The sequence below is a fragment of the Zonotrichia albicollis genome, chromosome 17 (genome assembly GCF_047830755.1).
Source record: "Zonotrichia albicollis isolate bZonAlb1 chromosome 17, bZonAlb1.hap1, whole genome shotgun sequence".
NCBI lineage: Eukaryota > Metazoa > Chordata > Aves > Passeriformes > Passerellidae > Zonotrichia > Zonotrichia albicollis.
Window position 1 is genome coordinate 9,173,902 of NC_133835.1, and position 26,846 is coordinate 9,200,747.

The following is a 26,846-nucleotide window of genomic DNA, read 5'->3' on the forward strand; positions in this document are numbered from 1 at the left end:
GCCCCCGCGCGCGCGCACGGCGGGGGCGCTGCGTGTCCGGGACGCGCATGCGCAGTGCGCCGGCGCCGCCCCCTCCCGTGGCCGGGTCCCGGTCGGTGTCTGGCGGCGGCGGCGGCACCGGCGCTGAGGACGGAGCGCGCGCGCCGCCGCGACCGGGCCCCGCGCGAGGCCCCCGAGGAGCCGCCCTCGCCCCGCGGGGCCGCCCCCGCCCGCCCGGGGCTGTGCGGCCCCCGCCCGCCCGCCCGCGGGCCGCAGGTGAGCGCGGCGGGGCCGGGCCGCGGGCGGAGGCCAAGATGGAGCTGGTGGCGGTAGCGGGGGGGGGCGCGGCGAGGCGAGGCGGGAGGACCGGGGGAAGGTGGGGTTGTGCCCGCCTGGATCTTCCTGCCCGCCGGTATCTCCCTGCCCGGGGGCATCGCCCGCCGAGCATCCCCGCCCCGCGAGCCCCCCCGGCCCGGGAGCCCCCGCCCCGCTCCCCGGTGCCGGTGCGGGGCCCGCCCCCCCCCCGCTCCTCGGAGCAGGGGAAAGAGCCCCGAACAAAAGGCCTGGGAAGGTGAATTCCAAATGAAAGTCATCTCTGTGTGTGGGAGCCGTGAATCACTCCGGCTCGCTCCAGAAGCCGGGGTGATTTTCCTTTCCCTTTCCTTACGTTATCCTGCTTAATTTTTATCGGAATAATTAGCAGCCGCTCGGCTGATGAGGTGCTTAATGAATGACGTACCGGCGGCGGGAAGCAAATCCAGCCTTTATAACGTGAAACTTGCAAAGGCAGCATATTTCTGTTTATTCGTGCAGTGTCTTCTGGCTCTCAAATTAAGAATTCCGGTCAGGTAATTTTGGAGATACGGAATGGACCGAACGAGACAGCGGATTCCCTGATAGCACCTCGCTGCCGCTTTTGTGCTGTATCAATACCTGCCTGCTCCACACCGGTGACACAAAGCCTTGAGGTTATTAGTGGAGTGTGGGCACTGATGGAGCCCGTGCTCCCTGGGGAGCAAGGTGACGGCCATCCTGTCTGACATAAGAAGGAAATCCAAAGGGTTTTATCTTTTCTAGGTTTGTTTTCATCGGGGTGTTGATTTTTGTGCACTGTGAGACATTGCTGTTGAGCTGTCTGTGCTGCTGTAAGGCTTAAAAAAAAAAAAAAAGGCCATAAATCTTCTGCATCATCTCAGACCGGTGTGAAATAATCGAATTCTCCTTGCTGATGTTTGCCTTGTGCCAGCTTATCACCAGGAAAGGGAAATGCTGTGTGTGTGTGCTTAAATACTGTGTTTGTCTGCTGCTTTTGAAGCAAAAACTTGCAGGCCGCAGTCACCCAGTGGCTGAGCAGTGGTGGTTCACCCATTTCTCTGGGTAAATTAAGCTCTCCAAAGTATGCAGAGCTGCAAGGATTTCCTTTGGAAATGCGTCAGGATTGGACCTATTTAAATTCTTGAATTGTAGCAGCCTCCTTGAAGTGGAATTTATTCTTTTGACTGCAATTTCATTAGAGGCGTTTTCAGCTTCTCAGGCATCTGTTGGTTTCAGGTTGCCTAGGATCAGTGTTTGCATTTTTGTTTGCTTTTGGTAGAATATGATAGAATCCTAATCTGACTAAGGGATCCTGAGAAATAGGTGCCAAATTAATTTGCTTTAATGAATTAGCTCTAATAAATCAAGTATGCTGTGTGCTGGGAGGGAGACAAGAAGGGAAACAGAAGCTGGAGTGGAAGAGAAATTGACATTAATATATAGAGTGTGAGATGAAAAGAAGTTTATTTTTATTGAGCAGCTTCCTGTGGTTTTCTCGCCATGCTCTAAGGGCTTTGGAGAAATTCGTCATGTTGCTGGCAGTGCAGAATCTGCTTTGTGGGCAACTCAGGCTTTGGAGATGGGATTTTCAGCCAAACAGCTTTTTGTGAGCATAAATAAATACTTCTCTCCCTTCCTCATTTATTTTGTCTTAGAGATTGTCCACAGTGTTTAAATGAAAGGGGAGATGCTGCAACATGGTTGTGTTCCTCCTAAATTTTGGATGTGTTGCATTGATAAATTGCAGGCTGGAGGCTCAAGTGGAAGATTCCCCTCCTTCCCAGAGTGGCTTTGTGCTATATTTAACCATCTTTTATTAGTGAGTGCCTGAAAAAAGTAATGTTTTGTAGCGTATATTGGCTCCTGGTGTAGACCATAGTTGGTGTTGATTATTCCCAGGATATATAAATGTTTCAGTGTTTTCCAGTGCCCAGGGACCCTGTTTGCAGTGGGTTGTAGGCAGCTGGTGTGCTTTGTGGCTGAGGTGGCACCATCACTGCCCTGGCTGCAGCGGGGAAGTTGCCCAGGATGGCTGGAGCCTGCCAGAGGTTTGTTGAGCTGCAGGTGATGGGAGCAGGGCTTGGAATGCAGCTGGGCATGGACAAGCTTCTCACAGCCTAGGGAGGCTGGATCCTCATACTTTGGAAACATGGAGCAGTACCAGAGTGTGGCTTAAGAACTTTGATGCTGGAGGGAATCCAGAGGAGGCCATGAAGGTGCTCCCAGGGCTGGAGCAGCTCTGCTATGGAGAGAGTTGGGGTCTTCTCTGGAGAAGAGAAGGCTCCAGTACTGAAGTGACTCCAGCCCATGGAGTGACAGGACAAGGGGGAATGGCTTCACAGACAGAGGACAGGGTTAGATTGGATATTGGGAAGAATTCTTCCCTGTGAGGGTGGTGAGGCTCTGGCACAGGTTGCCCAGAGAAGCTGTGGCTGCTCCATCCCTGAAGTGTTCAAGGCCAGACTGGATTGGAGCAGCCTGGCCTTGTGGAAAGTGTCCTGGCCCATGGGAGGGGAGTGGAACTAAATCATCTGCAAGGTCCCTTCCAAACCAAAGCAGTCTGGGATTCCAACAGCACAAGAGTTGATGTTGAGATCCCTGCCCTCCCAGGTTCTGTGTTTGGCAGGTGGTGGTTGTCAGCACTGATGCTGTTATTCAGTGTAGTTCTGTCATGGTGAGCTTCAAGAAGGATTTTTGTCTGTTCAACAGTGTGATAGGGAGTATGAAATGGGAACCTAACTGGATTAATTAAGAAATCATGGTTTAGGTTAAATATAAAAGCTGCTGTTCTGACTTTATGTTTTGAATTTATGAACTCAGTTGCCAGAATATCCTCCCTGGGAAAGCAGGCACAACTGAAGGGCCTTCAGCAAATCCTCTCTATCCACTGAACAACTTGACTTAGAACAACAGTGCTGTAACTGCCTCTGATATTTGCCATATTTCCCTCTTTTATCAGTTTGCCAGTTTGCAATATTTTTATAAGTGTTGTTAATGTTAATAACCAGATCAAAATATTTTTCAGTATGTCTGGAAATAGGTTGCCAGAACTTTTCTGCAGAGCTTATGCCCAGACTGAGCACTCCAGTACCTCCCCAGAGCATGCAAACTGGCATCTGCTGGCACCTTCACTGCTCTCCTGTCAATCCACAAACAGGGATTCATTTAAGGTAGTTTTACTACATTGGCTGATTTCCCTCACAGTTTGCTCTTGAGCTGTGCATGTCCTCTTTGTTTGGCTTTGCCTCTGCCTGGGAAGATGAGGATCTTCTGTTGCTCTCCACTGGCCTGAGGAGAAGGATGTTTTCCAGGAGCAGGAGTGTGCAGCTTTGGGTTCTGTGAGGTGCCTCCACCTTCTCAGCAGATGGCACAGAGTCCTGCAGTGAGCCTGTCCCCTGTCTCAGGTGTGCTCACCTGGGCCTTGGGACAGCTGGGCCATGGCAGAATCCAGAGGGAGGGATGAGGAGCATCACAACATCACCAGTGTGAAGGATTGCACTGTTTCCTTTCACCTGAAGAAGCTGTTTTCCAGGTGCTCTGATAATTGAAGTAGTTTGAATTAAGCAGTACTGGTACTCTATGGTGATGGTGGTTGGTTAACCAGTGGCTGCTTTCAATCTTGAAAGAAAGGAGTTTGAATGTTGTGATATCTTAGGATTTCCTTAGAGGCTCAGTTGAAATATTGTCTTAATCAATAAAAACATACAAAGCACAGTGGTTGGAAAGTGCATGTTTTACCTTCTGAGGCACTTTGCTTCCTACTTCAGGCCATGCAAACTGATAGAAAGACCTGTGTTCCAGAAGGTGCATCAAGATTGCTTAAATGTTTTTTATAAAGTGATGCTAGCCAATAAAACGGCTTACAATTTTTTTTCTGCATAGAATAGTTAATTCTAATTAGTGGCATTAATTGTAGGGTTTAATGCATTGTTGATACATTTTTTTTTAATTGGGAGAACACGAATAAGATTGTTTTATCATACATTAAAATTTCTTATGTCCTGGCAACTGCTTCTAATTCCTCTTACTTTGTATCTGCATTGCACTGAAATGTGCCTTTTTAAAGCCTTTTTCTGCCTCTTTCATTAATGGTGAAATGTTTTCAGTGCCAGTGTGTTGTAGGGCCAAATTCAGTAAAATCCAAGTGCTTTTTTCCTCTGGGTGCAAGTTTCTCATCTTCTTGTGCAAGTATTGGAAGGAGAAAATGGAAGGTTTGTGGTGCACAGAGGTGCAAACAGAATGAGTCCTCTAGGCCCAAGTTAAATTAGCAGCTGCCATCTCCTCTTTCATAATCTGCTCAAGGGTTTTGTAAATGAGAATAGAGTTTCTCAATGAAAGATTGGGGCTCTTTATTTGTTTTATTTTTAATATACTTCAATGCCATCATCTAAAATTTGTTGGGCAAGTGGTTGAAGAAACAAAAATGTGGCAGTGTTTGGTTACCTGTTACCAAAGCATCACTAAGGAACCTTTTTTTTCTGTTTTGTGACTTAAGTCTGCATTCATTAACTGGTATTTCTGTGGTGGTGGCTTCTGACCAGTGGATGATGCAAGTAAACAGTTCAGTGGATCTGGTTGCAATGACAGGCAGTATCTAATACCAGTGAGAGAAAAGCACAAACCAGGGATCCACCAGCACCCCACATTTTCCCCTCCTGCTTTTGGAGCTTCCTCTTCCCTCTGAGAATATTTATTTATTTATTTATATATCTGAGCACTTACACCATCCTGCTTCTGCTTTGGTCACAGGGAACTTCACTTCCTTGGTTTCATCTGGGTCTTACTAAAGTTGTGTTCAGTGTCAGGAATTCTGAACCTTTGTGACTTTTAAGGAACAATCTATAGAAAAAGTGAATGTACAGATTGCTCACATTTTGCAGGGGCACAGGAGAAGCCCAGAGTTCTCTGATGTCATTACAGTGACCTATGATGCAGTGCCAAAAAGCAGAAACTCACAGAGGTCTTCTCTTTGCATTTCCCCTTTTATGTCTTTAATTTTTTGGCTGTACTTCAAATGAAAATATTCTTTTCCATTCCATCTGCCATTACTTATTTTATATCTTAGCAGGTTTTACTGTTGCTGTGCAGTTTTATTTATGTAGGCCTTTGCCTGGGTCACTTGTCAGAGAATTTTCTTTACATATCTGCTTCTCATGTCTTGAGGATTTAGGGACATTTACTGGAATGTCCCTGAATGGACATTTACATGATTAGGTTTAAAGCTGCTTGTGGAGAGGAGGGGAATTTGGGATCCAAACTCCAGATGTTGTGGGCAGTTTCTAGTGGTAATATCTGCCATAATCTTGAATGTGCCAGGTGCAGGAAATTCCTTCCACCAAGGCTAGGCCCCACCAAATGAGATATTTGTAATTTCAGGTTGCTTCCAGAGTTTCCTGAGGGTAAGCAATTAAGAATCTATTGTTAAAAATATTTTAAGTAATGTCCTAATTTTTCTTCTCTGTAGTTCAAAGGTCATTATGAAAGCTGGTGCTCTTGCTTCTGATAGAAGTACAGGAAGGGAATGAGCAGACAAAATGGGATGTGTGAGATCCTGTTCAGAGCCTGGACTGCATTCTGCCTTTGGGAGACATGTGACACTGTGATAAAAGCAGGTGGAAGGGGAATAAAATTAATAAGTGTTCATGTGCTTTCACATATGGGATCCCTGTGAAATCATTTGGACTGGGAATTGAAGCAGTGCTGGGTTTGGTTTTTTAAAGGTCTGCTCTAGTCCACATCCACAGGGACTGGGGCTATCCCAATGCAGTCCCAGGTCAAACTGGTGACAGCTTTGAGGTGACACGCTGCACCCATCTGACACACCTCACCTGGCATTTTGGGCAGGGGCCCTTGGTGGGTGTGGTGAGCTGGGGAAGAGCTTTGGGGTGGTTGGTGGGACCTTGGTTGGAGGTCCTGGATCCTACACTGCCCCCAGCACTCCCTGGCATCTCCTCACTGCTGTTCTTGAGGAGGAGGGGAGGGACCATGAAATCCTGAAATCTGAGGTGACCTGTCTCTGAGAGGCTATAACCAGAAATATTCCTGTTTTAAATTGAATTTAAAAGCCAGATTCAGTTACTGTTCAGAGTAGTGAGTAGATTTAAATTCCAGGTCCATTCTGAATTTTTGTTCTTTGAGAACTTGAGGAATATTTTCCATGTGATGCCTAACAAGCTCTGTTGCACAGGGACCCTGCTCTCTCCGTGTGTACAATTCTGAGGTGTGTCTTGGAGTTCTTCTGGTCTGAGTAGTGAAGGAAAAATAGGGTCTGAAGCATGTCTTTTCTTTAGAAAACTTATTTTATCATTTTGGTGTTTGGTTTGGCATGTCACTGGTCAGTCAGTCCTTCTGAAGGCACTCATGGTAATGCTGGGAAATAACATTCTTGCTTGGAGTACACCATTTTTATCACAGAGCAAACTAAATGCATGTTCCATAGAAGTATTTTTGTCTGGACAGTAACTAGTGAAAATATTTATTTTCCTCAATGAAGTCTCACTTCTTCTTTTCCTACATAGTTCCTGATTTCCATACTAGCTCACTTCATTCTTGTTGCACTTTTAAATTGGCACAGCATTGAATCTTCACAATTGATTTGGGGAAACCAGGCAGTCAGAATTAATCAGAAGGTGTTTGGAAGGTGCACAGGGTAATTTCCCAAGCCTACCTTACTGTTTGGGTAACAGGGCCAGCAGCCAGCATGGCTTTGCTCTGGGGCCTGGCATGGAATATACCTTGTGTGCAACATCCTGGATGATGAAAACCCTGCAGCTCCTGTGCTTCTCCTGTAATGCACAGCTCCTTACCCTGGTTTCCTGCAGCATATCTAAAAACCACATTTCTTCCTGTGACTTGGTTTTTTGATGTTTTCCATATAAAGGCCAGGGAGTCCTTCTTGCTGTTAAAAAGGATCTGTGATGACTTTCACTCTTCTTGCTGTTTTGAGGCTGTTTAAATGTGTAGATATATGAAATGTTATTTTTAAATAATACTAAATGAGGAAAGGTGCTATTTTACAACTAATTTTGTTCCTGTTAAGGATCTCCAGGAGGACATACCCTTGGTTTGGGGAATACATGTAGGAATGACCCTGGTTTAACATTGTTCTGATGGCATCACATCAGGGGGACAGGCAGAGTGAAGAGACATCTGTCACGCTCCAGTGTTAGTGAAAATCAGAGGCAGGAATAAAAACATCAGTCAAAAACTATGCATAGGGGTTTCTGACTTTATTACCAGTTATTTACATGGAAAAAAGACTAAATGTGGTCATTCCATACTTTGTGCTGAAACTGAAAGGCCTTGGCAATGGCCTTTGATAAAGTGATTAAATTATGCCCCAGTATAGCCAAAAGTGGCCTTTTGGTTCTAAGCCCTCTGAAATATGACTCCTGTCTGAAAACCTAGTGTATACAATCTACATGTGTTCTAATTCTTGCCCAATTACAGTGTTAGAAAACTCAATTGCAAATAAAGTCTGAACATGGTTTTTCCTGACGTGTCAGGATTTCAACCTAAGTCTGTGGTCTGCAATTCCAGCTGTGTCTTTGCTTATTAAATCACCAGTGAGTTAGTGGGAAAATCAGTAGGACAGATACATTCTTTGTTACCCTATTATTTCTAAATTATGGACTGGCTTTTCTTTTTTTTTCTTTTCAAGCAGCCATGAAATACTGTTGCTAGACTGAGTGGTGGAACTGAGGACATCCTTCATCAGGCAGTCTGCAGATTAAATGTATGCAGAGTGAGAGAACAGGGGAAATAAATATCATTATGGTTTGTGGGGGAGCAGTATAAAATAAATCTTTTTGTTGGTGAAACCACACTGTATGGATAGAAAACACCAAAATGTTTGTCTTCTGTGAGAGAATGCCAGTTTAAATTAAAGCTGGTTTTAGTCCAGCCCTGTGATTTGTTTGGGTATTTGTAGCTGAAAGAGCTGACTCCAACATGCAGGGGTGTACTGGGCATCATTCTGGGGATATTATAAGAATCTTGTGACATTAGCATTGTGTTCATAAGTATGAATTTGGGATCAGTAGGGAATAAATGTGTTCTGTATCCCAAGGTGCTTCTCTCATTTACTGTGTGTTTGCCCCTTGGCATATGCTCTGGTTTAATTCACCTGAGTAGAAACTGAAATATTTGCAGTGAAAGCATCACCTCTGGCATCACCCAGCCTTCAAAAGGAACTTGGTTGAATTTCCTGCCAAAACAACAAGTAGAAGTTTTGACTAATACAAGTTGTGCTGGTCAGTTCAGATTTTAGTGTGGAATTCTGTGGTTTTAAGTCCTTTCATGCTTCTGAATATCCATGTGCTGTGGATTTGAATGGGGCAAATATGAAGCTCATTGTGGCTTTTAGACCATTCTCTGTAACACCTGACACCACCCAGAGGGGAGAAATCTGTGGCAAGAAGTGAAGAATGTCTTCCATGACATATATATCTATATATATATAAATATCTATTTCCTGGAGATAGTCTCTGGGGCTATTGGTTTGTTTGGGTTTTGCTCACCCCTCCCAGTGTTCAGAGGGGTTTTACCTACACCTGTGCCCCACTTCTAATCAGAGCACCCCTTGCTCCTGCTGATGCTTTATTGGTTTTGTTTTTATTTAGGTTTTATGGTTGTTTTTTCAAACCTAAAATATCTTTTACAACACCAGTTTCTGTGAGGAAGTGAAATAATCAAATAGTCTCTTCCCCACCCTCCCCAAAAACTGGGGAAATCCAGTTGAGCAATTAGGAGAAGTGAGGATCTTTAGATATGCTTAATTTTTTAACTTTGCAGAGGAAATAATCTCTGGAACTAAAGCCTATGGACCTTAACTGGGTGGATACATGTGCTGCTTGAATAATTATGCTTCACCTTAGGCTGGAGGACCTGATTGGATACAAGAGGTAAAAGTAAATGGAGGAGAGAGAAAGTTTATTTTCTGCCTGTATTATTAAATAAATAAGCTTAATTTTTAGAATAAAACCTAATATCCTGTGAAATAGAAAGGCTCTGACAGAGGCAGTGACGTTGGGTTCCTGGTAATCACATAAAGACATTTTGGCTTTTCTGCTTCTGAGCTTTCTGTGTGATTGTTTCTGGAAAATATAAAATCTTTATAAGTTCTGCTGCTCAGTTCTGCTTATTTTGCCTTTTTATTCATAACTTTTAAAGTGGAAGATTTGTGTGCTTGGTGGGAGAGAGCCATTAAAGAGCAGAGATTAATAATCTGAAAATAGGTGAAGTTTCTCAAAAGGGAAGCACCAGAGTGGATCATTTTAGATCAGGGTGAAGTTACAAATATTGCCTTCAGTTGTTTTCCTTTTTTTACTTATTAAAATAAAGTCTTCATTTCAAAGTCTTTAACAAAAACTGCTCATGATTGAAACTGCCAAGAGTGTTTATTTGATGCCAAAGTAATTCTAACACCAAATTAGGTGTAAAATAATTTTTATATATAGTTTTGCAGTTGGTAAGGCCATGCTTTCACATTATTTAAATTGTGTGTACGGGGAAATCCTCATTTACCTTTTAATCTGCCTCACAGTTGATAGGAAAAGAAGATAGGAATGAACTTTTTTCCCCTCCATCTCTCACTGCTGTCCATGAGCACAGAGGAACCACCTTCCCCTGCCCTTCCAAGTTAATTTTGGATAAATCTTTTTCTTGCCCTTTGCCAACCAAGTTGCAATTTGAAAGATGTGTTCCTTTCTGTTCCTTTTGTGTCTCAAAGTGCTTATTTGGCTTTTTTGCTGTTCTTTGTAACCTCAATTTGTTCCTTCTTTTTGACCAGGCAAAAGCCTCCTGTGCTGTAAGAAGGAGCTGCTTGGATCAACGTTATCTCCTTAAATTCTCTTTTTGAAACAGTCTGCCAAGGGATTCATGTTTTGACAACTGATGTGATTTTCTCAACCTTTTCTTACACAAGACTATAGACTTCTTTTTTTCTTTCTATTTAAAAACCTTTAGTTGTCTTACCTACAAGGTGTGACATAATAATGTAAATCTCATTTTTATGTGACTAGACCCATCTGTTCCAAGAGTTCTTTTATATTTTAAAGGTTAGGCTATATTGATATAGTCATTAACAATATGAGGGTTTTTTATTGATGTAGTTTATACAACCCACTTAGCAGAAGTGGGGCCTTATGTCTATGCAGAAGTTGAAGATATTTCTTCAGAAAAGTGGCATCAGCATCACTCATCCCAGCAGGGAATCTTGTGGGTTGGCTGATTTGTTCTAGTGAACTTGCAGTGAGTAGTCACAGTGATTCAAAAACTATTTATAGAGAGGAAAAATTAAAAGTAATAATGAACAAAGCAAACACAGCTGCTGATTTTCCAGAGATTTTTAACTAACTGAGTAAGCAGATGTGGGGTTTTTTATTGCCATGTGCAGTTTGTGATGTTGCACTCTGCACATAAACTGCTGTGATGTCATAAACAATAATTCATTATTACTGAAAGATTAAATAGGAGCAATGAAATCCTAAGTAGGGAATCCACTGACCCCATCCCCCCAGGTTTTTAGAGTAATTATTTTAATTGAGGAGAGAGGACAGAAAATGCAAATCCATTACTTCATATTTTCTCCCCTAATATGGAAAGCTTTCTTTGGTAGGTTTGAATCTTACTCTTGTGTAGGGTAAAAGGTCACAAGTCTTTATAACAGGTTGGTCAATCAGACTTAAATGGTTACATTTTAATCTGCTAAGCTCATTAGAGAAACAACTCTGTGTCACTGTAGTTAAGTTTGTCACAAGTTTCAGTGGAACCTCCCCTGCAGTCAGCAGTGGTGGATGTTAGTAATTTCAAACTTGAATTTAGCAGAAAAATGGTATTGCTCCAGATTTCAATTATTTAAAAGCTGTGTGTTTCTATTTTTTTAAAGAATTCAAGAGAATTTAATGAAGTTTTTAGTGTCACAGTCTTTCAGTATAAGACACCTGTCCTCTGTTCCCAAGGCAGATGGATTTGGACACAGTAAAGTTCTTTTTTTTCAGGAGATGTATGCATTTACATCAATTCCTTGGACACTCAGCTTTCCATCAGGGCTTATATGTTAAAACAGAATGTTTTTATGGATATGAGATCTCTCACATGATCTTTATCAAAAGGTCACAAACTGAATAGCAAAATTCAGCTGAAAGGCTTTTGTGCTGTGATATAAAAATTATAAGCAATGCCAAAACACACTCTTGGATGCTTTAATGGAATATAAAATGTTAGTGCTCTGATTAATAGTTTAAAAATCTTTATTTCAAGACAACTAAGGGCAAAGAAAAGTGCTTTAGAATAGTAGTGGTCTTCTGCTTGCCCTTGTTAGCCAGAGTGCTTTCCCTTCAGCTGTTTCACATTGTTCTTCCAGTAATCATTCATTTTGCAAGTCATGTAAGCAAGGAGGGATGTGAAAATAAAGACTTTGGAGTTTCTGTTTTGTATATTAATTTACTTTATTTACCTTAATTGCAGCCTTATTTCTTTAAATACTTGCTAACCATGATACAGCTCCTGTACATGGTGGAGTTGGATTATGAAGCCATGTATGCTGAGGAGAATTTCCCCTTTCTGGTAACAACATATGGAGCAGGATGGGGACAATTCTATCAGTAGAATTATTCAGTAAAAAGAGTTATCCTGCATCACTCAGAGAAGATTTGGGTTCTCATGAAACACATATGCTTTTTGTCCAGCAGAGCTGAGAACATGTCTGATTTCTGCAAGGAGAAGGCAGTGTCTGTCTCTTGGGTAGAGGAGGAAAGGGTGCTGAGCAGATTTATGCTTCCAGTTATGGAGAAGATACAACAGTACATAAATTGAGTTCTAATTTACAGGAGAAATAAGGCTGGAAGAGCTGGTTTGCTATGAGCAAAATGGTTGCAAGAGCATCCAACCTCCCCAAGCAAATTTCTTCCTCTGTGTTACAAAATGTACCACAGCTTTGTTGCTGAATTCAGTTTGCATTTGTGTAGCTTTGCTTGTTTTTATCTTCGTCATTCTTTAATCTTTTTTCTTCTAATTTTCATACTCATTTCTGTATTTTCTGATTCTTCAACAGTTATATATTCCTGTCCCCAGACTTCCTCCTTTCTCATGTGTGTTGTTGAGCTGGGTGTCATGCACTGATGTAGATTTGAATGCTCCCATTCCTTTTCCAGCATCTGTCCTTTCATCTTCTCTGCTTTTGTTTGGATTGTGAATATCATGTAATAAGGAGGGGAGATATTTACAAGTAATTACAAGCAGGGTATTATGTAGAGCTCTGGGTCAGTGGATCTGGCCTGCTGAATAATGAGATTGGATGGGGAGATCAAAACATTCCTGAGTCACTAAATTGGAATTGCCAGTTGCAACAGAAACTGAGGGAGTGAACCCCTGGGAGGTGCTGGGCTGGCTCAGTGCTGGCAGGGAGGATGAGAAGTACCTGGCATGGGTTTCTCATGTACTTTGATTTTTACAAGAAGCAGTTTCCTTGGGAATTTATTTTTGTCTTGTTTGGTTATTTTCAGCTGTAAATCAGGCTGCCTGCTCTTAATGAAACTTGGTATTGGCATAGCTGTGAGACTGAAGGAAATATTGCTGCTTGCATCCAGATTAAGACAACACTTGACTGTGTATTTTGAGTCTCTGGTTATTATATATAAGTGCTGTAAAAAATACTAACTTTTCTGCTGATGGAGTTTTGATGAGGCCTGGGCCAGGATCTTATATTTGAACCTTCTATCCACACATCATAGTCTGATATTTACATCATTATGTGCCCAGTTCTGACCTCAGCAGGATAGCTCATTTTTTCAAAGTACATTTTCTTCCAAATTACATTTGGATTTTTTTTTCCCCTTTCCTTTTATGTTCTACTCATATTATTTCCATAAATTGAACATAGTTTGACTGTCAACATACTTGGATCTGGGCTTGCTGTCTGAAACAGAATGAGTGGCACAATTAGAGGTGGTCTTCATCTGGGTAGGGAGCCATAATTCTGGTTGCCAACACCATTAACAATCTGCAGCTTTCTATAAATGCATAAATAATGTTCTTGTGGATTATTTTTAATAAAGAAAGCTGTTGGCAGAGAACCTGGGAGCTTCTATAGCTTCACAAAATAGCACATTTTTCCTTGGGGAGTTAGTCCACCCCCTAGAATTGCACAGGCTCTGAGTGGGAAAGTTTAACTCCCTGCCTTTCATTATTCAGGAAAAGTCCTTTGCTGCTTCCTATCAAAGGAACTAAACAGATCCATTAACAATAAGCTGATTATTGAGTTGTTGCTTGGTTCATTCATACCCACTTAGGGATGTGTTGCTGGATCAAGCAGCTTCTTACAGATGGCACCAAGCAACTGCTGTGGGCAGCAATGCCAGCAGCTCCCTGGGTGTATTCCCAACATCTCTGTTTGCCATGCTGGAACCTTCCAGCCCATGAAAGGCATAATTATTAATTCAGTGAGGAGTTTATTTCTCAAGTGCATTCAGAGCTGGTTCTCTGAAAGCTGTTGAAAGGGTTTGTATGGCAATTAAGTGATGACTTGCCAGGTAAAAGCTGCTCTGAAGTTCACTCACGAGGTTTAAATTGTTCATCTAATGCATAAGTGACTTTGTGATTGGTGATGTGGGTTAGATGTGTCCTGCACCTGCTTAATCAGAAAGGTATTTTAATCTGTTGCTGTGAGTTTCCCTGATTTTTCCTATAGCATCATGCAGCATTTCCTGGGCTGTTCTTGCCCCTTTGCTCTGTTATTTCCATGCTGGAGCTTGACTGCTGAAAGCTCGAGTGTGCTGCTGGGTCACCTCAGGTTCTCTCCCTCCTTGTACACCAAAATGAGACTGGTTTTCATCTGCATCAGGATGAGGGAATCCAAATTGGATGACAGCATGGTTTTCTTGATGGAAATGTGTCCTGGCAGGAGGAGCTGGTGCTGCTCCCCAGAGCAGGCTGTGCCTGCTGCTCCAGTGCCGGAGCTTGGGGTCTGCCCTGTTGGCTAAGCTGCTTTACAGTCCCTCTCTAACAGCACAACAGATTAGCAAGACTTGAAAAACATGCTTCTCATGCTCTCAGTGTATATATTCACAAAGGCCTAAGTTGAAAAAGTCCAAAGTCTTAAACAGATAATGGTTATTAGAGTTCCCATGCAACTGGGTAGGTGTATGTCTTTCCCATGATAAAAGTTAGGGAGAAGAGACTGAAGCTCTGGTTCAAACCATAGAGGCCTTGACTCGGTGTTTTTAAATATTTGTCATTTATTTCGACAGTTTATCACTTCTAAAGACAAATATTTATATTGTGGGGAGTTATTTGGTACTTGTGGTACAAATATTTATAAAACACCTCTGTGTTTTTACTGCCAGTAATGTGATGATAATTTATCAATGACTCCTCAACTTCAGAATTGGTGAACAACTAATTTGCTTTTGTTTTGTCTTTAGGAGAATCAGTTTTAGAAGTGTGTGAAGATTGCTATCACTTACCCTAGAATATTCAAAATAGACACCAGGTGAGTTCTGGATTTTTTTATTTCTTATTTCGCATTTAAATGCAAAATATTGCTGAGGAAACAAAGTTTCCTACAAAAATCTCTTACTACCTCAGGAAACCAAGGCTAAAACACCTCATATTTTTGTGGTAACACAGTCTTGTGTATGCTTCTCTCATCGCCCTTTTAATTTTTTTTCCTCCCTTGAAAAATACCAGATTGTGAGGACAACTCTAAGTGACTCTGAGACAGATGGACAGGATGTGGAGGCCAGTGGTGCTTTTCCTTTCTGTGACAAATCAATATTTACTGAAGTGCTTTCAGGCTTGGTGTTTTTATTTAGGCTTTTACTGATAAATGCTGGTTGGTATAGAATAATTCAGTTTTAGATTAACACCTAAAGTTAGATGGTAGTATTAACTAATTTTCTGCACTGGAAGTCTTTGCAAAGCTGGAATCTTAGCTTTACCAACATTTTATTTTACCACTTAGCAGCAATGCTTTGTGGAATCCAAATCTATCCTAAAATACTTGAGTGCTTCCTAAAGTTGTGTAATAAAATATCAACTAGACATTATTTTTATAAGAGCTGGCAAAATATCATTTCCAAGCTGGACTCTTTAATCATCTTATAATATGCTCTTAAAACTGTAATTGTAGAGGGCTTGACAGCATTCCTGATAGTTTGTGTTACAGACATGTGCAGGGTTGGGCTGAGCTGGGACAGCAGCAATTCTTCCTGTCCAGCACTTGCCTGAGTCTGTCTGTCATTCCTTCTGGTTCTTGTCTTCCCTTTTGGGGATTCCTCTGTTCTCTGTGTTACTGGGGATTTTTTGGAAGACTGGGAGGATGTTATGTGCTGGTTTTAACCAAACGATTTTGCAAACAATACCCATTAAGGTTAATAACCTCCCATTGTCCTGTCCAGTGGGTATCATTCACTGTGTCAGCAGGAGGTGGATTTTCTCCTTCACAGAGGGATTTCACTTTCTAGAGCAGCTGTTTCCAGCCAGGCTCCCCACACTGTGTGCAGACAGTTCACTGGAATGCAGTTTTTACCTGTGTACAGGTCTGGATGTTGGCACATCCATTCATGGAGTGATTTCATTATTTTATTTAATTTTTAGGAACTTAAACTGAGGAGTATACAGGCATGGAGAAAATTAGAATTCTGGAGATTGTGCTCCAGCTGGAGATCTTTAAAGCTAACCTTGTTTGGTGTCCTGTGCCCCTTTTGATTTTGCTCAGTGCAGCTGAACAGCCACAGCTCCTTCCTGGAGCAGCCTTTCCTCCAGCAAGGAAATTCAGGGGACAGCAGTGCCTGTGTCACTCACACAGGGGGAGATGGGGAAAGGGAGAGTTGAGGTTACAGTTTCCAGAGGTTTGTTCTGGAATAAATACTCAGTGCTTCAGTCTGGAGGGAGATGAGAAGAGCTCAGAGGCTGATGACACCCCCATACTGTGGCTGTTGTCCATGGAATGAGCCTTCCATCCCTTTATTTCAAGGTAGCCCTCCCTAAATCCAGCAGAGGTGGTTCAGTGTTGTCCCAGGCACTGCTGTCTGTGTGAGCAGGGTCAGTACCTCCACCCTCCATTCTGCCTCACAGCCCAGCATGTTTTCCTGCAAAAATGTGTCCCCCTCACTGCCAGCTTCCAATGAAATCCTTTGCAGCATCCTGCAGTGGATCAGATGGAGTTTAATTCCTCCTTCCCTGCTTCTGGCCACCAGATCTGCTGTCACCCTTTTCAGTGCAGGCATTATTTGGGATGTTCTGTGAGTATTTAATTCCCTAAACTGGCAGAGAACTATTGATTTTTTTCCCTTAGCTGTAATAACTCTTTCCCATTTTAATGAGTTAAATACAACTTCCAAAAGGGTCAGCAGACATTGCAGAAACCAAGGTATCCCCAGTTTCATGAAACTTGATGGGTTCTTTTGGGAAGCTGAAAAGCAAATTAGTGTTTCTAAGGTTAAATTTTCCAAAGAGCTATTTAGAACATTAGGGCTGACTTCCATAAATAACCTGCCAGGTTTAATCTGAGTATTTTCAGTGAGGTGGTGCTGAATGCAGCTGCCTGTTGTGGTAGAGCTGACTGGGGTAGGATATTGTGGTGCTCAGATGGTTAAACACTCTGCTGGTTAATCCAGGAGATTACCTTTCTCCAGAGCCTTCCCAGAGAAACCTCTTCAGGGCATCCTGCTTGGATAGAAAAGGGAGCAGATGGTTTGTTGCTGCTGAACACAACAGTTTTTAAAAATACAGGGCAGCTTTCAGGATTGTGAATTAGAGCCACATGTGAAAACAGCAGAAATGATACCTGAGTTTAGGAAAATTGGAACTTTAATAACTTGCACCTTTACTGTCTGTTTTATATTTAAAAAGCCAAAGGTTGCATTCCTAGTGATAATACTCCTCTGTTCCCTTCAGTAAAAAGCTTCCCAGATGAATTCCCATCCCTGCCTTGTCCTCCACTCTCCTGCCAAGGCCAATGTGTCCATTTCATACCAGTTTGGAGAAATAACTGTTAACATCCCATTAGACCAAGCTGTGGATCCCCAGCACTGTTCAGATGGAAGCAATTAAGGATGCAGCAGTGTGGAATTGTATCCCTGTGCCTGCAGACTGACTGCCTGGGTCAAACTGTATTCATTTTTATTAAACAAATTGGCCCCAATTGAGCAGTGCAGATTTTGTTAAGCAGAACATGGTGTATGGCTGTGATCTGCAGCATCTGTCACCAAGGCCACACTGGATTGATGTTACAGGAAGCTTGTTATGCTTAAATAGAGCTGCAGCTTATAGCAAAAATGTCCACAATGCCCTGGAAGCTCCTGTTTGAAGCAGTGCCTTCTCCAGAAGGGCTAAATCAACCTGTAAAATCCCAATCAGGGTGCTTTTTTTTTCCTCTCCTGACTTCTCAGGTCCCTGTCCCAGAGCAGTGGTGACAGACCCTCCTTGGCAGGAGCTGCTGGCAGGGACTGTGTGCTGGAGGTGCAGGGAGGGTCTGGGAGGAGGGAGGAGGTGCTGATGGGCACGGGGCAGGAGGAGCTGAGCAGGGAGCAGGGGAAGGCTGCTGTGATCAGGTAGATTAGCAGAGACACGTCAGGATCATCAGTGTTTGACCTCAGCTCCGGGCCAGAGGGGGCTGGGAGCTGCCTGTGGGAAAGGCTGGCCCTGAGGGTTTCTCTCCTGAAATATGGTTTTCCTTTCCCTGAATCACATTATGCCCCAGTAAGTGAGTTGTTTGTGTTGTGTCTTGCAGCATTCAGTAATTTTCTTCCCATACAGAAAGCTTTTGGTACTGAACAGTGTTCTTGAAAAGAAAATACTTCCTCTCCCTACCCACACATTCACCTTCCAGATTTGGGGTGTAGTTTGAATTTTTAGCCAGAGAGTTAGAGCTTAGACAAATTATTATTAATAGTAATCATTTATAGCATCCTATAGGAAGCTTTAAATTAAACTGGGTAGAATTGCCAAAGGCTTCTTGAAGGAGATTAGATGAGAGTTTGGTTGGGCCAGTGTATTCCAGTTAAAACAACTGGGCCTGCTGAGCAGTGTTAAATGGGTGTAAAGTCAGAATCAACAGCAGGCTCTGAGCTGAACAAGACAGTGGTGATGTGTCTGTCCGCATCCTTGTCACTTGGTCCCCCTTGTGTGGGTGTGACAATTCCCATGTGCTGGGAGGAGCAGAGGTGTGGTCACAGCTCCTCCCAGGCAGTGCAGGGGGTGAGGGCTGACGGTGTTGCTTTCAGCCAGCCTTGTGAAAGCTGGGGTTATTAATTTGTTATATAAGACATAGGGTTAAATTAGAAAAGTCTGCTGCTTTAAATATCTTTTTCAAAGGCTGCATAATCTGGTGTGGGCTAATTGTAATGACATAATCCAAAAATAGCCAATAGTCTTTTCTTGGATGCTCATCCTGGCTGCAGTTCTGCAGCTAAAGAACAGCAAAGCTGATCTCCTCAGGGTGGGAGAGGGCAGAACCAGATCTGCTCCTGGCATGGCACAGGGGACACCTCTGGGGTCTGTCACATTTGGATCTGGAGCAGGAGGTTAATCCATGTTCAAGTAACATGGTTTTAACTAGAATGCATGTTAAATGTTGGATCCACAACTTTAAGTTGTGAGACAGGGGATCTCCTCTCTGGGCAGACATTCCCTCTTTCCTTGTGGAATGCACAGCCTTGGTCACACTGGATTTATCTAAGAATTCTGTTTGACCTGGTGCTGGTGATAAGATGGGAGACTGGGATTTGGGAATTGTGGGGAAGGTTGGTTTTTTGGGGTTTTTTAATGTAATTTCTGAAATAGAAAATACAAATAAAGTCAGTTACTCCCATGCTAGTGTGGTGCAAAAAGGCAGCCTCAACAGCAACTTCTCTGTTGCCATGTGGTTTTTATAGGCATTATCACAAATAAATTATCTTAATATTAAGACTAAGAAAGGAGTTTAATTGACTTGAGAGGTGTGTTATGTAGGATATAGCTATAGCTGCACCTCAGCTCTTAATCTGGGATTTTTGGAAAGAAGAGTTGAGTCTATACAGCAGGGATTCAGGGTGGCTGCTGTTGTGCCAACAATGTCACAGTTGTTTTCACTGATAATTCACCAAATTTTAGAACTTTTTACCTTCCACGCGTGTAAAGAACCTTTTCAAAACACATTTTATAAAAGCTGAATCTTGACATGTAGACTCTGTTTTTGAGAGTTGGCTTAAAGAGGTCTGGTTTTTCCTTGGTTTAAGCATTTCTTAATCTTTCTATTTTTGCAGGGGCCGGTTCTCTCCTCAGGTTAGCTCGAGATGGCAGACCAGAGGCAACGCTCGCTCTCTACCTCTGGGGAGTCCTTGTACCACGTGCTGGGGCTGGACAAAAATGCCACTTCAGATGATATCAAAAAGTCTTACAGGTAAAGCTTTGAGTGTTACACCTGTCCCAGTAGCAGAAATGGCTTTAATTTAGTGTTCAGCAAATTTATGTAGGAGCCTCAGTTGGTTTATTTAGACCTTTTGCAAGAAAGATATGTGGGAAATATAGGTGAAAACGTGGTTGCTTCTTGCAAAACAGGGTGTGAAAACATGCCTAGGCTTTAAATTTTTCCATCTTCTGTCTAGTAAGTTAAATTCTAAAATGCACAGTGTCATTCTGAAAGGTCCTTGCCTAAGTTTGAGCAGAATTTTAAGACTGTGATCAGAGTTAAACTTATCCTGTTATGTAGCCTTGTATCTGTCTTAGGGTACCACAGATGTGCAGAACTGCCCTGCTGTCCATCATTTCCACTTCTAGCACAGAGAGATGGAGATTAAAAATACAAATAAGGATGAAAACAGAGCATGAATGATTACTTTTTCCTGGAATTCTCTTTAAAAGTTCTTATTTTTTGTGGAGATACTAGTTTTAAAATATTATTTTTTTTCTGTGTCCCTTTCCTTAAGAGTTGGACACATGAAATGGCTTCATACTTACCAAATAACAACTACAAAAAAGGAGTCTTGTAACATCTTCCTTTCCCATAAATCTGCTTAAAGGCAATTGCTGCTGTGCCCAGTGGCAATGTGTTTGGTTTACACTAGGGGTCAGCATCATCTTTCCATGAGGATACTCATTGTCAAAATGGTTTTCCTTTAGTCTCTAACTTTTACCAAGGTTTTTTCCCTTCCAAAGTTACATGATGGCAACTACATGGTGAAGTCTAGGAATAAGCCAGGTCCACAGATTCTCAAAAATTAGCTTTATCTTCCTAAAAGCCTTAAGTGGAGATTTGAATAGGTTATCTTCGAGCAACTGGAAAATAATTTTACTTTCCTGGGGAAAATACTGTGAGTTTTCCTTTGGAGGAACAACCCCACAAGATCCTGGGGTGAAATGTAGCTGCTTCACACTTCCCTGAACCTTCAGCTGATCTTATTTCCTCTGCTGCTCCTTTATCATGTTCAGTCTGAACATCCTTTGCTGGCCTGGGGCTGTGTGGTTTGTGTACGTGTAGGAAATAGGAAATAAAAATATTTAATTATGGCAGCCTGACTAAGCCCTTTCCAGGTTTATAAAACTTGCTGTGATTATTTCAGCCCTCAGTGAGGCTGGGGCACAAGTGGCAGCTGTGGACATGATTTACTGGAGCAGCATCAGGCACTGTGGAGTGTCCCAAGGGCCCACTCAGGCTGGTTTCTAAATGCTGTGAGATACTTGCAGGCACATCCAAGTGCTTGCACACATCTTTGTTTTATGTTTGTCTAAACATTTCCCCACTGCAAAGCTGACATGTAATTGTCTGCAGACTCCTCCTGTCTTTCTCAGATACGTGACTTTGTGGTCATTTTCTGTAGGAGGACAAGTACCTTTTGTGGTGCAGGAGAGCTGCCAGCATGTGGCTCCGTGTCATTTTTCTACTTGGGAGCACGTATTTTCCCTTCCTAAGGAGGTGTTTAGTCAGTTATTTCTACTGGTGTCTGTAAATAGCCTGGGCCATGTGAGAACTAGCACATTTATCAATGCTTTATCTGATTTTTTTATTATTTGTAAGAGATCTGGCCTGATTAGGGGAGCTACCTTGTGATTTCCTGATGTCTCGAAACTCAGAAGTGTTTTCTATTCTAGCAAAGCTTGAACTGAAAAGTACTTTGTTCCTGCACAGGAATTGGTGAATTAACCACAAGTGATCGTGTGTTCTATTTTTGTGTTCAGACACTGCAGAAGCAGCAGTTCAGACCCTTTTCAAGCAGCTGTAGCAACTTGCTTTTATTTACTCTTTGGTGCTATACCTTAGACTTGTGGTGTGTCTTTGCTGTAGCAGGAGCAAAACTTACTGATGGAAATTGCTGGAGCTGAGGATAAAAAAAAACCCCAAACCTATTTTTATTCAATGTCTCTTATTTTCTTCCATTGGATTTCTGAGGGTCAAATCCAACAGTCTGAAGTCAGTCCTGTGAACTAAGCTAGACACTGCTGTAGCCTTTTATTATCATGTGAGGAAGAATCATCAGGGAAGTTGAATCACAGATGAAGGAAAACAGTTGCAACTTAAAAGTCTCCCTTGAGTGGCAGGCTACGGAATTAGAAAAAAAAAACAAATCAAAAAAACAGGAACCCAAACCCCAGGTTTCATTCTCTTTTTTCTTTCTGCAGGAAACTGGCATTGAAATATCATCCTGATAAAAACCCTGATAATCCAGAGGCAGCAGAAAAATTTAAAGAGATCAATAATGCCCACGCAATATTGACGGATGCCACAAAGCGGAACATTTACGATAAGTATGGGTCTCTGGGGCTCTATGTAGCAGAGCAGTTTGGTGAAGAAAATGTGAACACATACTTCGTGCTGTCCAGCTGGTGGGCAAAGGTAAATAAAAGGGCACAGGAGTTATTCTGGATTGGTATTGGAAACTCTTAGAGAGCTCCAGTTGATAACTGTTCTTGGTTTTACCTTTGAAAATTGATGAGTTTATGACACTGGGTTAATTAACCTTCTCTTACTGTGTTGTGATCTTGAGTTCAGGAGTATTTTTCTAGGAGCTTCTAGTGAGACAGGTCTAATAAGCAAGACCTGGGTTACTAATTGAAGTTTGAACTCTTCTAATGGATTTAGAACAGATAAGAATTTGGGGTGTATTCTCTGATAATATCTGGTCAATATTTTTGCAGAATGAGTCTTGACTGTGAACTTTGGCTTACAGAAAATCTCTTTGCATTTCATTGCATGGGTCCATTTTTTTATTTTTTGCCATCATTGCCTCCATCTCTTGATCCCCTAAGGAAGACACTAATTTTATCACCATGCTGGTTTGCTATCTGTAAAATTATTTTTTCAAACAATTGCACAGTGACCTATAGGAAGAATTTAATTTAGCCCATTGTCACTGTGATAAGCACCTGGCAGGCCTGGCTAGTATGGAGCTGCCGTGCTCACATGCTGGGAGCATCAATCCTCAGCCATGCCCACAGCCTTGGGCTGCTCCAGGTCCCTGCTGTAGGTACATCATGGCCTGTGCATCAGCTGGTACAGCTCAGTCATTTCCAGGGTTATTTATGTGAGTTACAGCCTGTCCTAAACCCCTGAATTTTAGTACAGATGTGCTTATTAGACCTGTACCTTCTTCCAGATGCAGCAAAATAGTCCACTTAACTTAAATGGTAGAAATTACTGAAGCAAACCAGGCTGGCAGTATTCACCTCAGTGTAAAATGTGGACAACCATAGCCACTTTTGCACATAATTTGAAGTATTTCTCAGTGATAAAGTACAAAGCTGTAGCTGCTAAGTTCTGTCTCTGGACTGCTGTGGTTTTGCTCTCCGATTCTGTATCCAAGTCTCACAAACTCTGTGGTCATGGCACTGTAGACACAGGTTATGACTATTTCTGTGTTTTCTGTCCTCTGCAGGCCTTGTTTGTGTTCTGTGGGCTCATCACAGGCTGCTACTGCTGCTGCTGTCTGTGCTGCTGCTGTAATTGTTGCTGTGGGAAGTGTAAACCGAAACCTCCCGAAGGCGAAGAGCAGGAATTCTACGTCTCTCCAGAGGACTTGGAGGCACAGTTGCAGTCAGATGAAAGGGGTAGGTGAAAATGCTGTGAGCTCTCTAGGATGAACATCAGTCCCTGCTGGAGTGCTCAGTGAGCTGGTTGAGGAAAAATCACATCCTGGGGTGTGGATGATGAGCAGGGAATGTTTGTGCCACGAGTTACATGGGTGGTGCTGATACCAGAGATAAAGTTGCTGAAAACACCTGGAGGGTCTTCACTGAACCTAGCTGGGATCAGCTTCAGAGCATCACTGTGTTCCTTCCACATCCTGGGGTAACACATGGACCAGCCATGGGGGATTGCAGCAAGAGGCTCTTGTACCCAAAGGTTGGGGTGTCAAGGCACCTTTCATTGTGTCAGGTGTAGAGGAAGTGGCACTGCTACCCTTGTAGCTCTAATACTGTTTGTGAAGCTATTTCTGCAGGATTGAACCAATAATTTAAAATATTGTAGAGCCTTGTGTATGCTCTGATGACATTTTTAATGGGCACTGCTGAATGGTGGGTGAGGATCAGCAGCTTTTACAGGAAAAAGGAAATGGTAATAAACATTCCACATGTAGAGTTGAGGTGAACACTGTTGTGTGCACACTGAAAATCAGGGAATTAATTAATGCTGCTAAAGGAGTGTAAAATGGTGTTATCAGAGGGTTGTAGGGAGATGTGCTTACCAAAACGTGCAGTGCTGTGTTTGTTCCTTGGTGTGCTAAGCCTTTTGTCTTCACTTTTCAGAGGCCTCAGACGCACCTATTGTGATACAGCCAGCATCAGCCACAGAGACAACCCAGCTCACAGCTGACTCTCACCCCAGCTACCACACTGATGGATTTAATTAAGTTAAGGAAACACTGTCATTAGAATGGATAAAAAAAAAAATACATGGCCAACTCAACACTAGAATCATGAACATTAGAAGTAGAGAATGGGGAGGGGGAATAATTCTGCCACAGTAAGAGGGCAGCTTTCCAACCTGCCGAAAATATTTTGTAATCCCTTCAGCCTTTTGTCACCTTTCAGTGTCGTATCTCGACGATACGTGAAGTGCTGTAGCATGCAGTATTTAAAGCAGTTTAGCTACGGTCTTATTTGTTTCCTTTCTTTTGGTTTTTGTTTTTTTTTTTTTTTTCTCCTGTTTTGTTTTGTTTTTTGTTTTTTTTTATAGCATGTATGGAGTTATGTTAAATGTCTGTGGTGTAATGTATTGAGTTGTCACAATATCAGTGCGGTGGAGACATTCTGCATTTTAAGCAGCAGTACTGGCCTAAAAATGAGATGTAAAAAGTGTCACAGAAGCCACTGTTCTTCTGTACAGCTGAGCTGTCGAAGACCTTTAGAAGTTGAGGATTTTCATTTGAGTGCAACAAACCAATTCTTTCATTCCTCCTTCTATTCCTGCATTATTATCTAAGCAAGTTTACAAAGCCAAGAACCAAAAAAATGCCAGTCCTGCAGAGCTAGAGTCCTCTCTAATGCTGGTTTTCAGCTTAAATAAATCTACCTTGAAAAATAAAAAGGGAGAGTTGCCAATCTTTGAACAGTAAATTGAACAGCTCGTTGTGTATGAGGCGATCTCCAGTGACAATGGAACCAAAACCAACTGGGAATGGGCTCCTGTGGTGGTGGCAGTGGGATTTTAACTCCAAGCACAATTCTGTTTTGATTTGAGTTCAGTTTTTTCCTGTAATGCTAAAGACCAAATAGTGCAGCTTTGTTTCTGAATGCATGAGAATCTTAAAGTGAAACTGGTTAACTGGCTCTCACTGAGCAAATGGTAAAATGCAGACAGTAGGCAACAGCAGGAATGTTTGAAAACAATTGGTGTTTAAAAATTTGTTCTAATAATTTGAGACTTTAATAGGCAAATGGAGTATTACATATCTTTTTTAAAAGCTTTTATAATATACTAACCCTTTAATTTAATGAACATCTTTGTGGAGTACTTAAATGGGTTTTAAAGAACAAACCACCATTCTTTGTGTTTATATTGTATAATTTGCACATTGTCTTGCATTTAGATTTGTTTACACCATTGTTTCTCTTTTCTTTGGAACAACTATGTGGAAACCACTGAAAGGTTTCCTGTACTATTTTGAAACCAAATCAAGTCCGAATTCTGTTCTAGAAACTGTGGTTTACTGAAGTTTAACTGTTAAAAAGGCATTTTAGGCAGCTGCTGAATTACTGGTGTATATTGTTGTCAATAGTCCTGCTTTAGGTGATCCAGAGTCAAATCTAGAACAGCTCCAGAGAACCCACACTTGGCAATGTCAGTGGGTAATTACGGCCCCGTTAATTTTAATCATTATGGTTTTATGTCACAATGCCTCTACTGTCTCTTGTACCCCTGATGTGTTTCCCCTCTTTCTGTGGAGGGGCTGTTGGCACCTTCCCCCCGTGTCTGCTGCTCCCTCACCAGCTCCAGGTGGGGCTTTGAAGCAGGGTAAAGATCCACTGGTCTGCACAAAGGCTGCCAGGAAAGGGCAGGGACCCAGAGAACTATTCTGAATATATTTTCCTGCTGTCTTTGCATGAGCAATGGGAAATCTGCCATGAAACCATGTTAAACGTGCTGGGTAGGAGAACATGTTCTCCCCAAGGTCTCAGTGCTCAGTGAGGAGTGTTTGCACACCCAGACTTTGCTGTGGCTGTTGGTACAAGCACATATTTGCCTGCATGGGAGCTTGCTGCAGATCAGCATGATTTTAGTACCATATCCAGCCCCCAGAATTCCCCAAAAAATCTGTTCCTTTTAATTAATGGCTCAATTTCAGCAGCACACTCCTTAAGTCATTTCTTCTTTGCCCATAGTCCTTACAGACCTGAAATGTGGTGGTTTAGTGCAAGATACTTTTATCTTTTCCTGACTTGGATGGCCTTGAGGACATTTGTGTATGATTTGGCTTGAGGTCCTTATTTAGTTAATGTCTTTCTTTGACCCCTTGAACAAAAAGCCATTTTTAGGCTTAAACCCAATATAATTTTGTCTGTCCCTGTAGATTTTGCCTGAAACCTGTTCTTGGTGTAAAATTGCACTCTGGAATATGGTGGGACATGTGCAGGCTTTGTCCTCTCCACATTCACTGGTTAAAATTGCCTGTATCTGCAAATTGTGTTCTTAGTAAAAAAAAAAAAAAGGTATTGAGGCTTTTTGGCTTTGTAAATGAGTGTGGCTCATCAGAGCAAGTCAGTGAATGAGGGAGGGGCTCTTCCCTGGGAGCTGTTCCATTCCCTGTCCCTGTGTTCATCTCAGTGGATAATATTGAGATGGTTGTTGGGTGTTGCTCTGCTGCAGAGCAGCTCTGCCCCCAGTGCTGGGGGCTGGTTGTCACTGTTCATTTGGAATAATGCTCTTATTTCTTACCCTCTCTGGGCTGTTCCCAGAGAAGTAGAGAGGCTGGTGGGAAGTTGTGGCTCCAGGGAGGTGTGTGGCACACCTGGAGTCACTCTGCAGGCTCCTGACAAGGGAACTGAAGTGTGGCAGCACACGAGGACCAGAGGCAGAACAGTTATCTGTGGGGAAAGATGACATCCAGGATAAGTTTGCAGTTTTAGATCTTTGC

At 42.4% G+C, this 26,846-nt stretch overlaps 1 protein-coding gene across 1 annotated transcript; it reads left to right on the forward strand.

Annotated features, from left to right (window-relative positions):
- Positions 1–48: 48 nt before the first annotated feature.
- DNAJC5 (DnaJ heat shock protein family (Hsp40) member C5) lies at positions 49–26,447 on the forward strand. The gene is made up of 6 exons (XM_074553800.1): positions 49–255; positions 14,718–14,785; positions 19,542–19,678; positions 21,895–22,108; positions 23,148–23,319; positions 24,019–26,447. Exons 3-6 carry the CDS (start codon positions 19,572–19,574, stop codon positions 24,120–24,122), a joined length of 597 nt encoding a protein of 198 aa, XP_074409901.1. The 5' UTR covers positions 49–255; positions 14,718–14,785; positions 19,542–19,571; the 3' UTR covers positions 24,123–26,447.
- The last annotated feature ends 399 nt before the right edge of the window (positions 26,448–26,846 follow it).

Excerpts from the sequence above, each read along its gene's own strand:
- DNAJC5 (XM_074553800.1), top strand. The coding sequence starts at position 19,572 with ATGGCAGACCAGAGGCAACGCTCGCTCTCTACCTCTGGGGAGTCCTTG. Across the intron at positions 19,679-21,894 it reads GATATCAAAAAGTCTTACAG|GAAACTGGCATTGAAATATC; the intron begins GTAAAGCTTTGA and ends TTCTTTCTGCAG. Across the intron at positions 23,320-24,018 it reads GTTGCAGTCAGATGAAAGGG|AGGCCTCAGACGCACCTATT; the intron begins GTAGGTGAAAAT and ends TTCACTTTTCAG.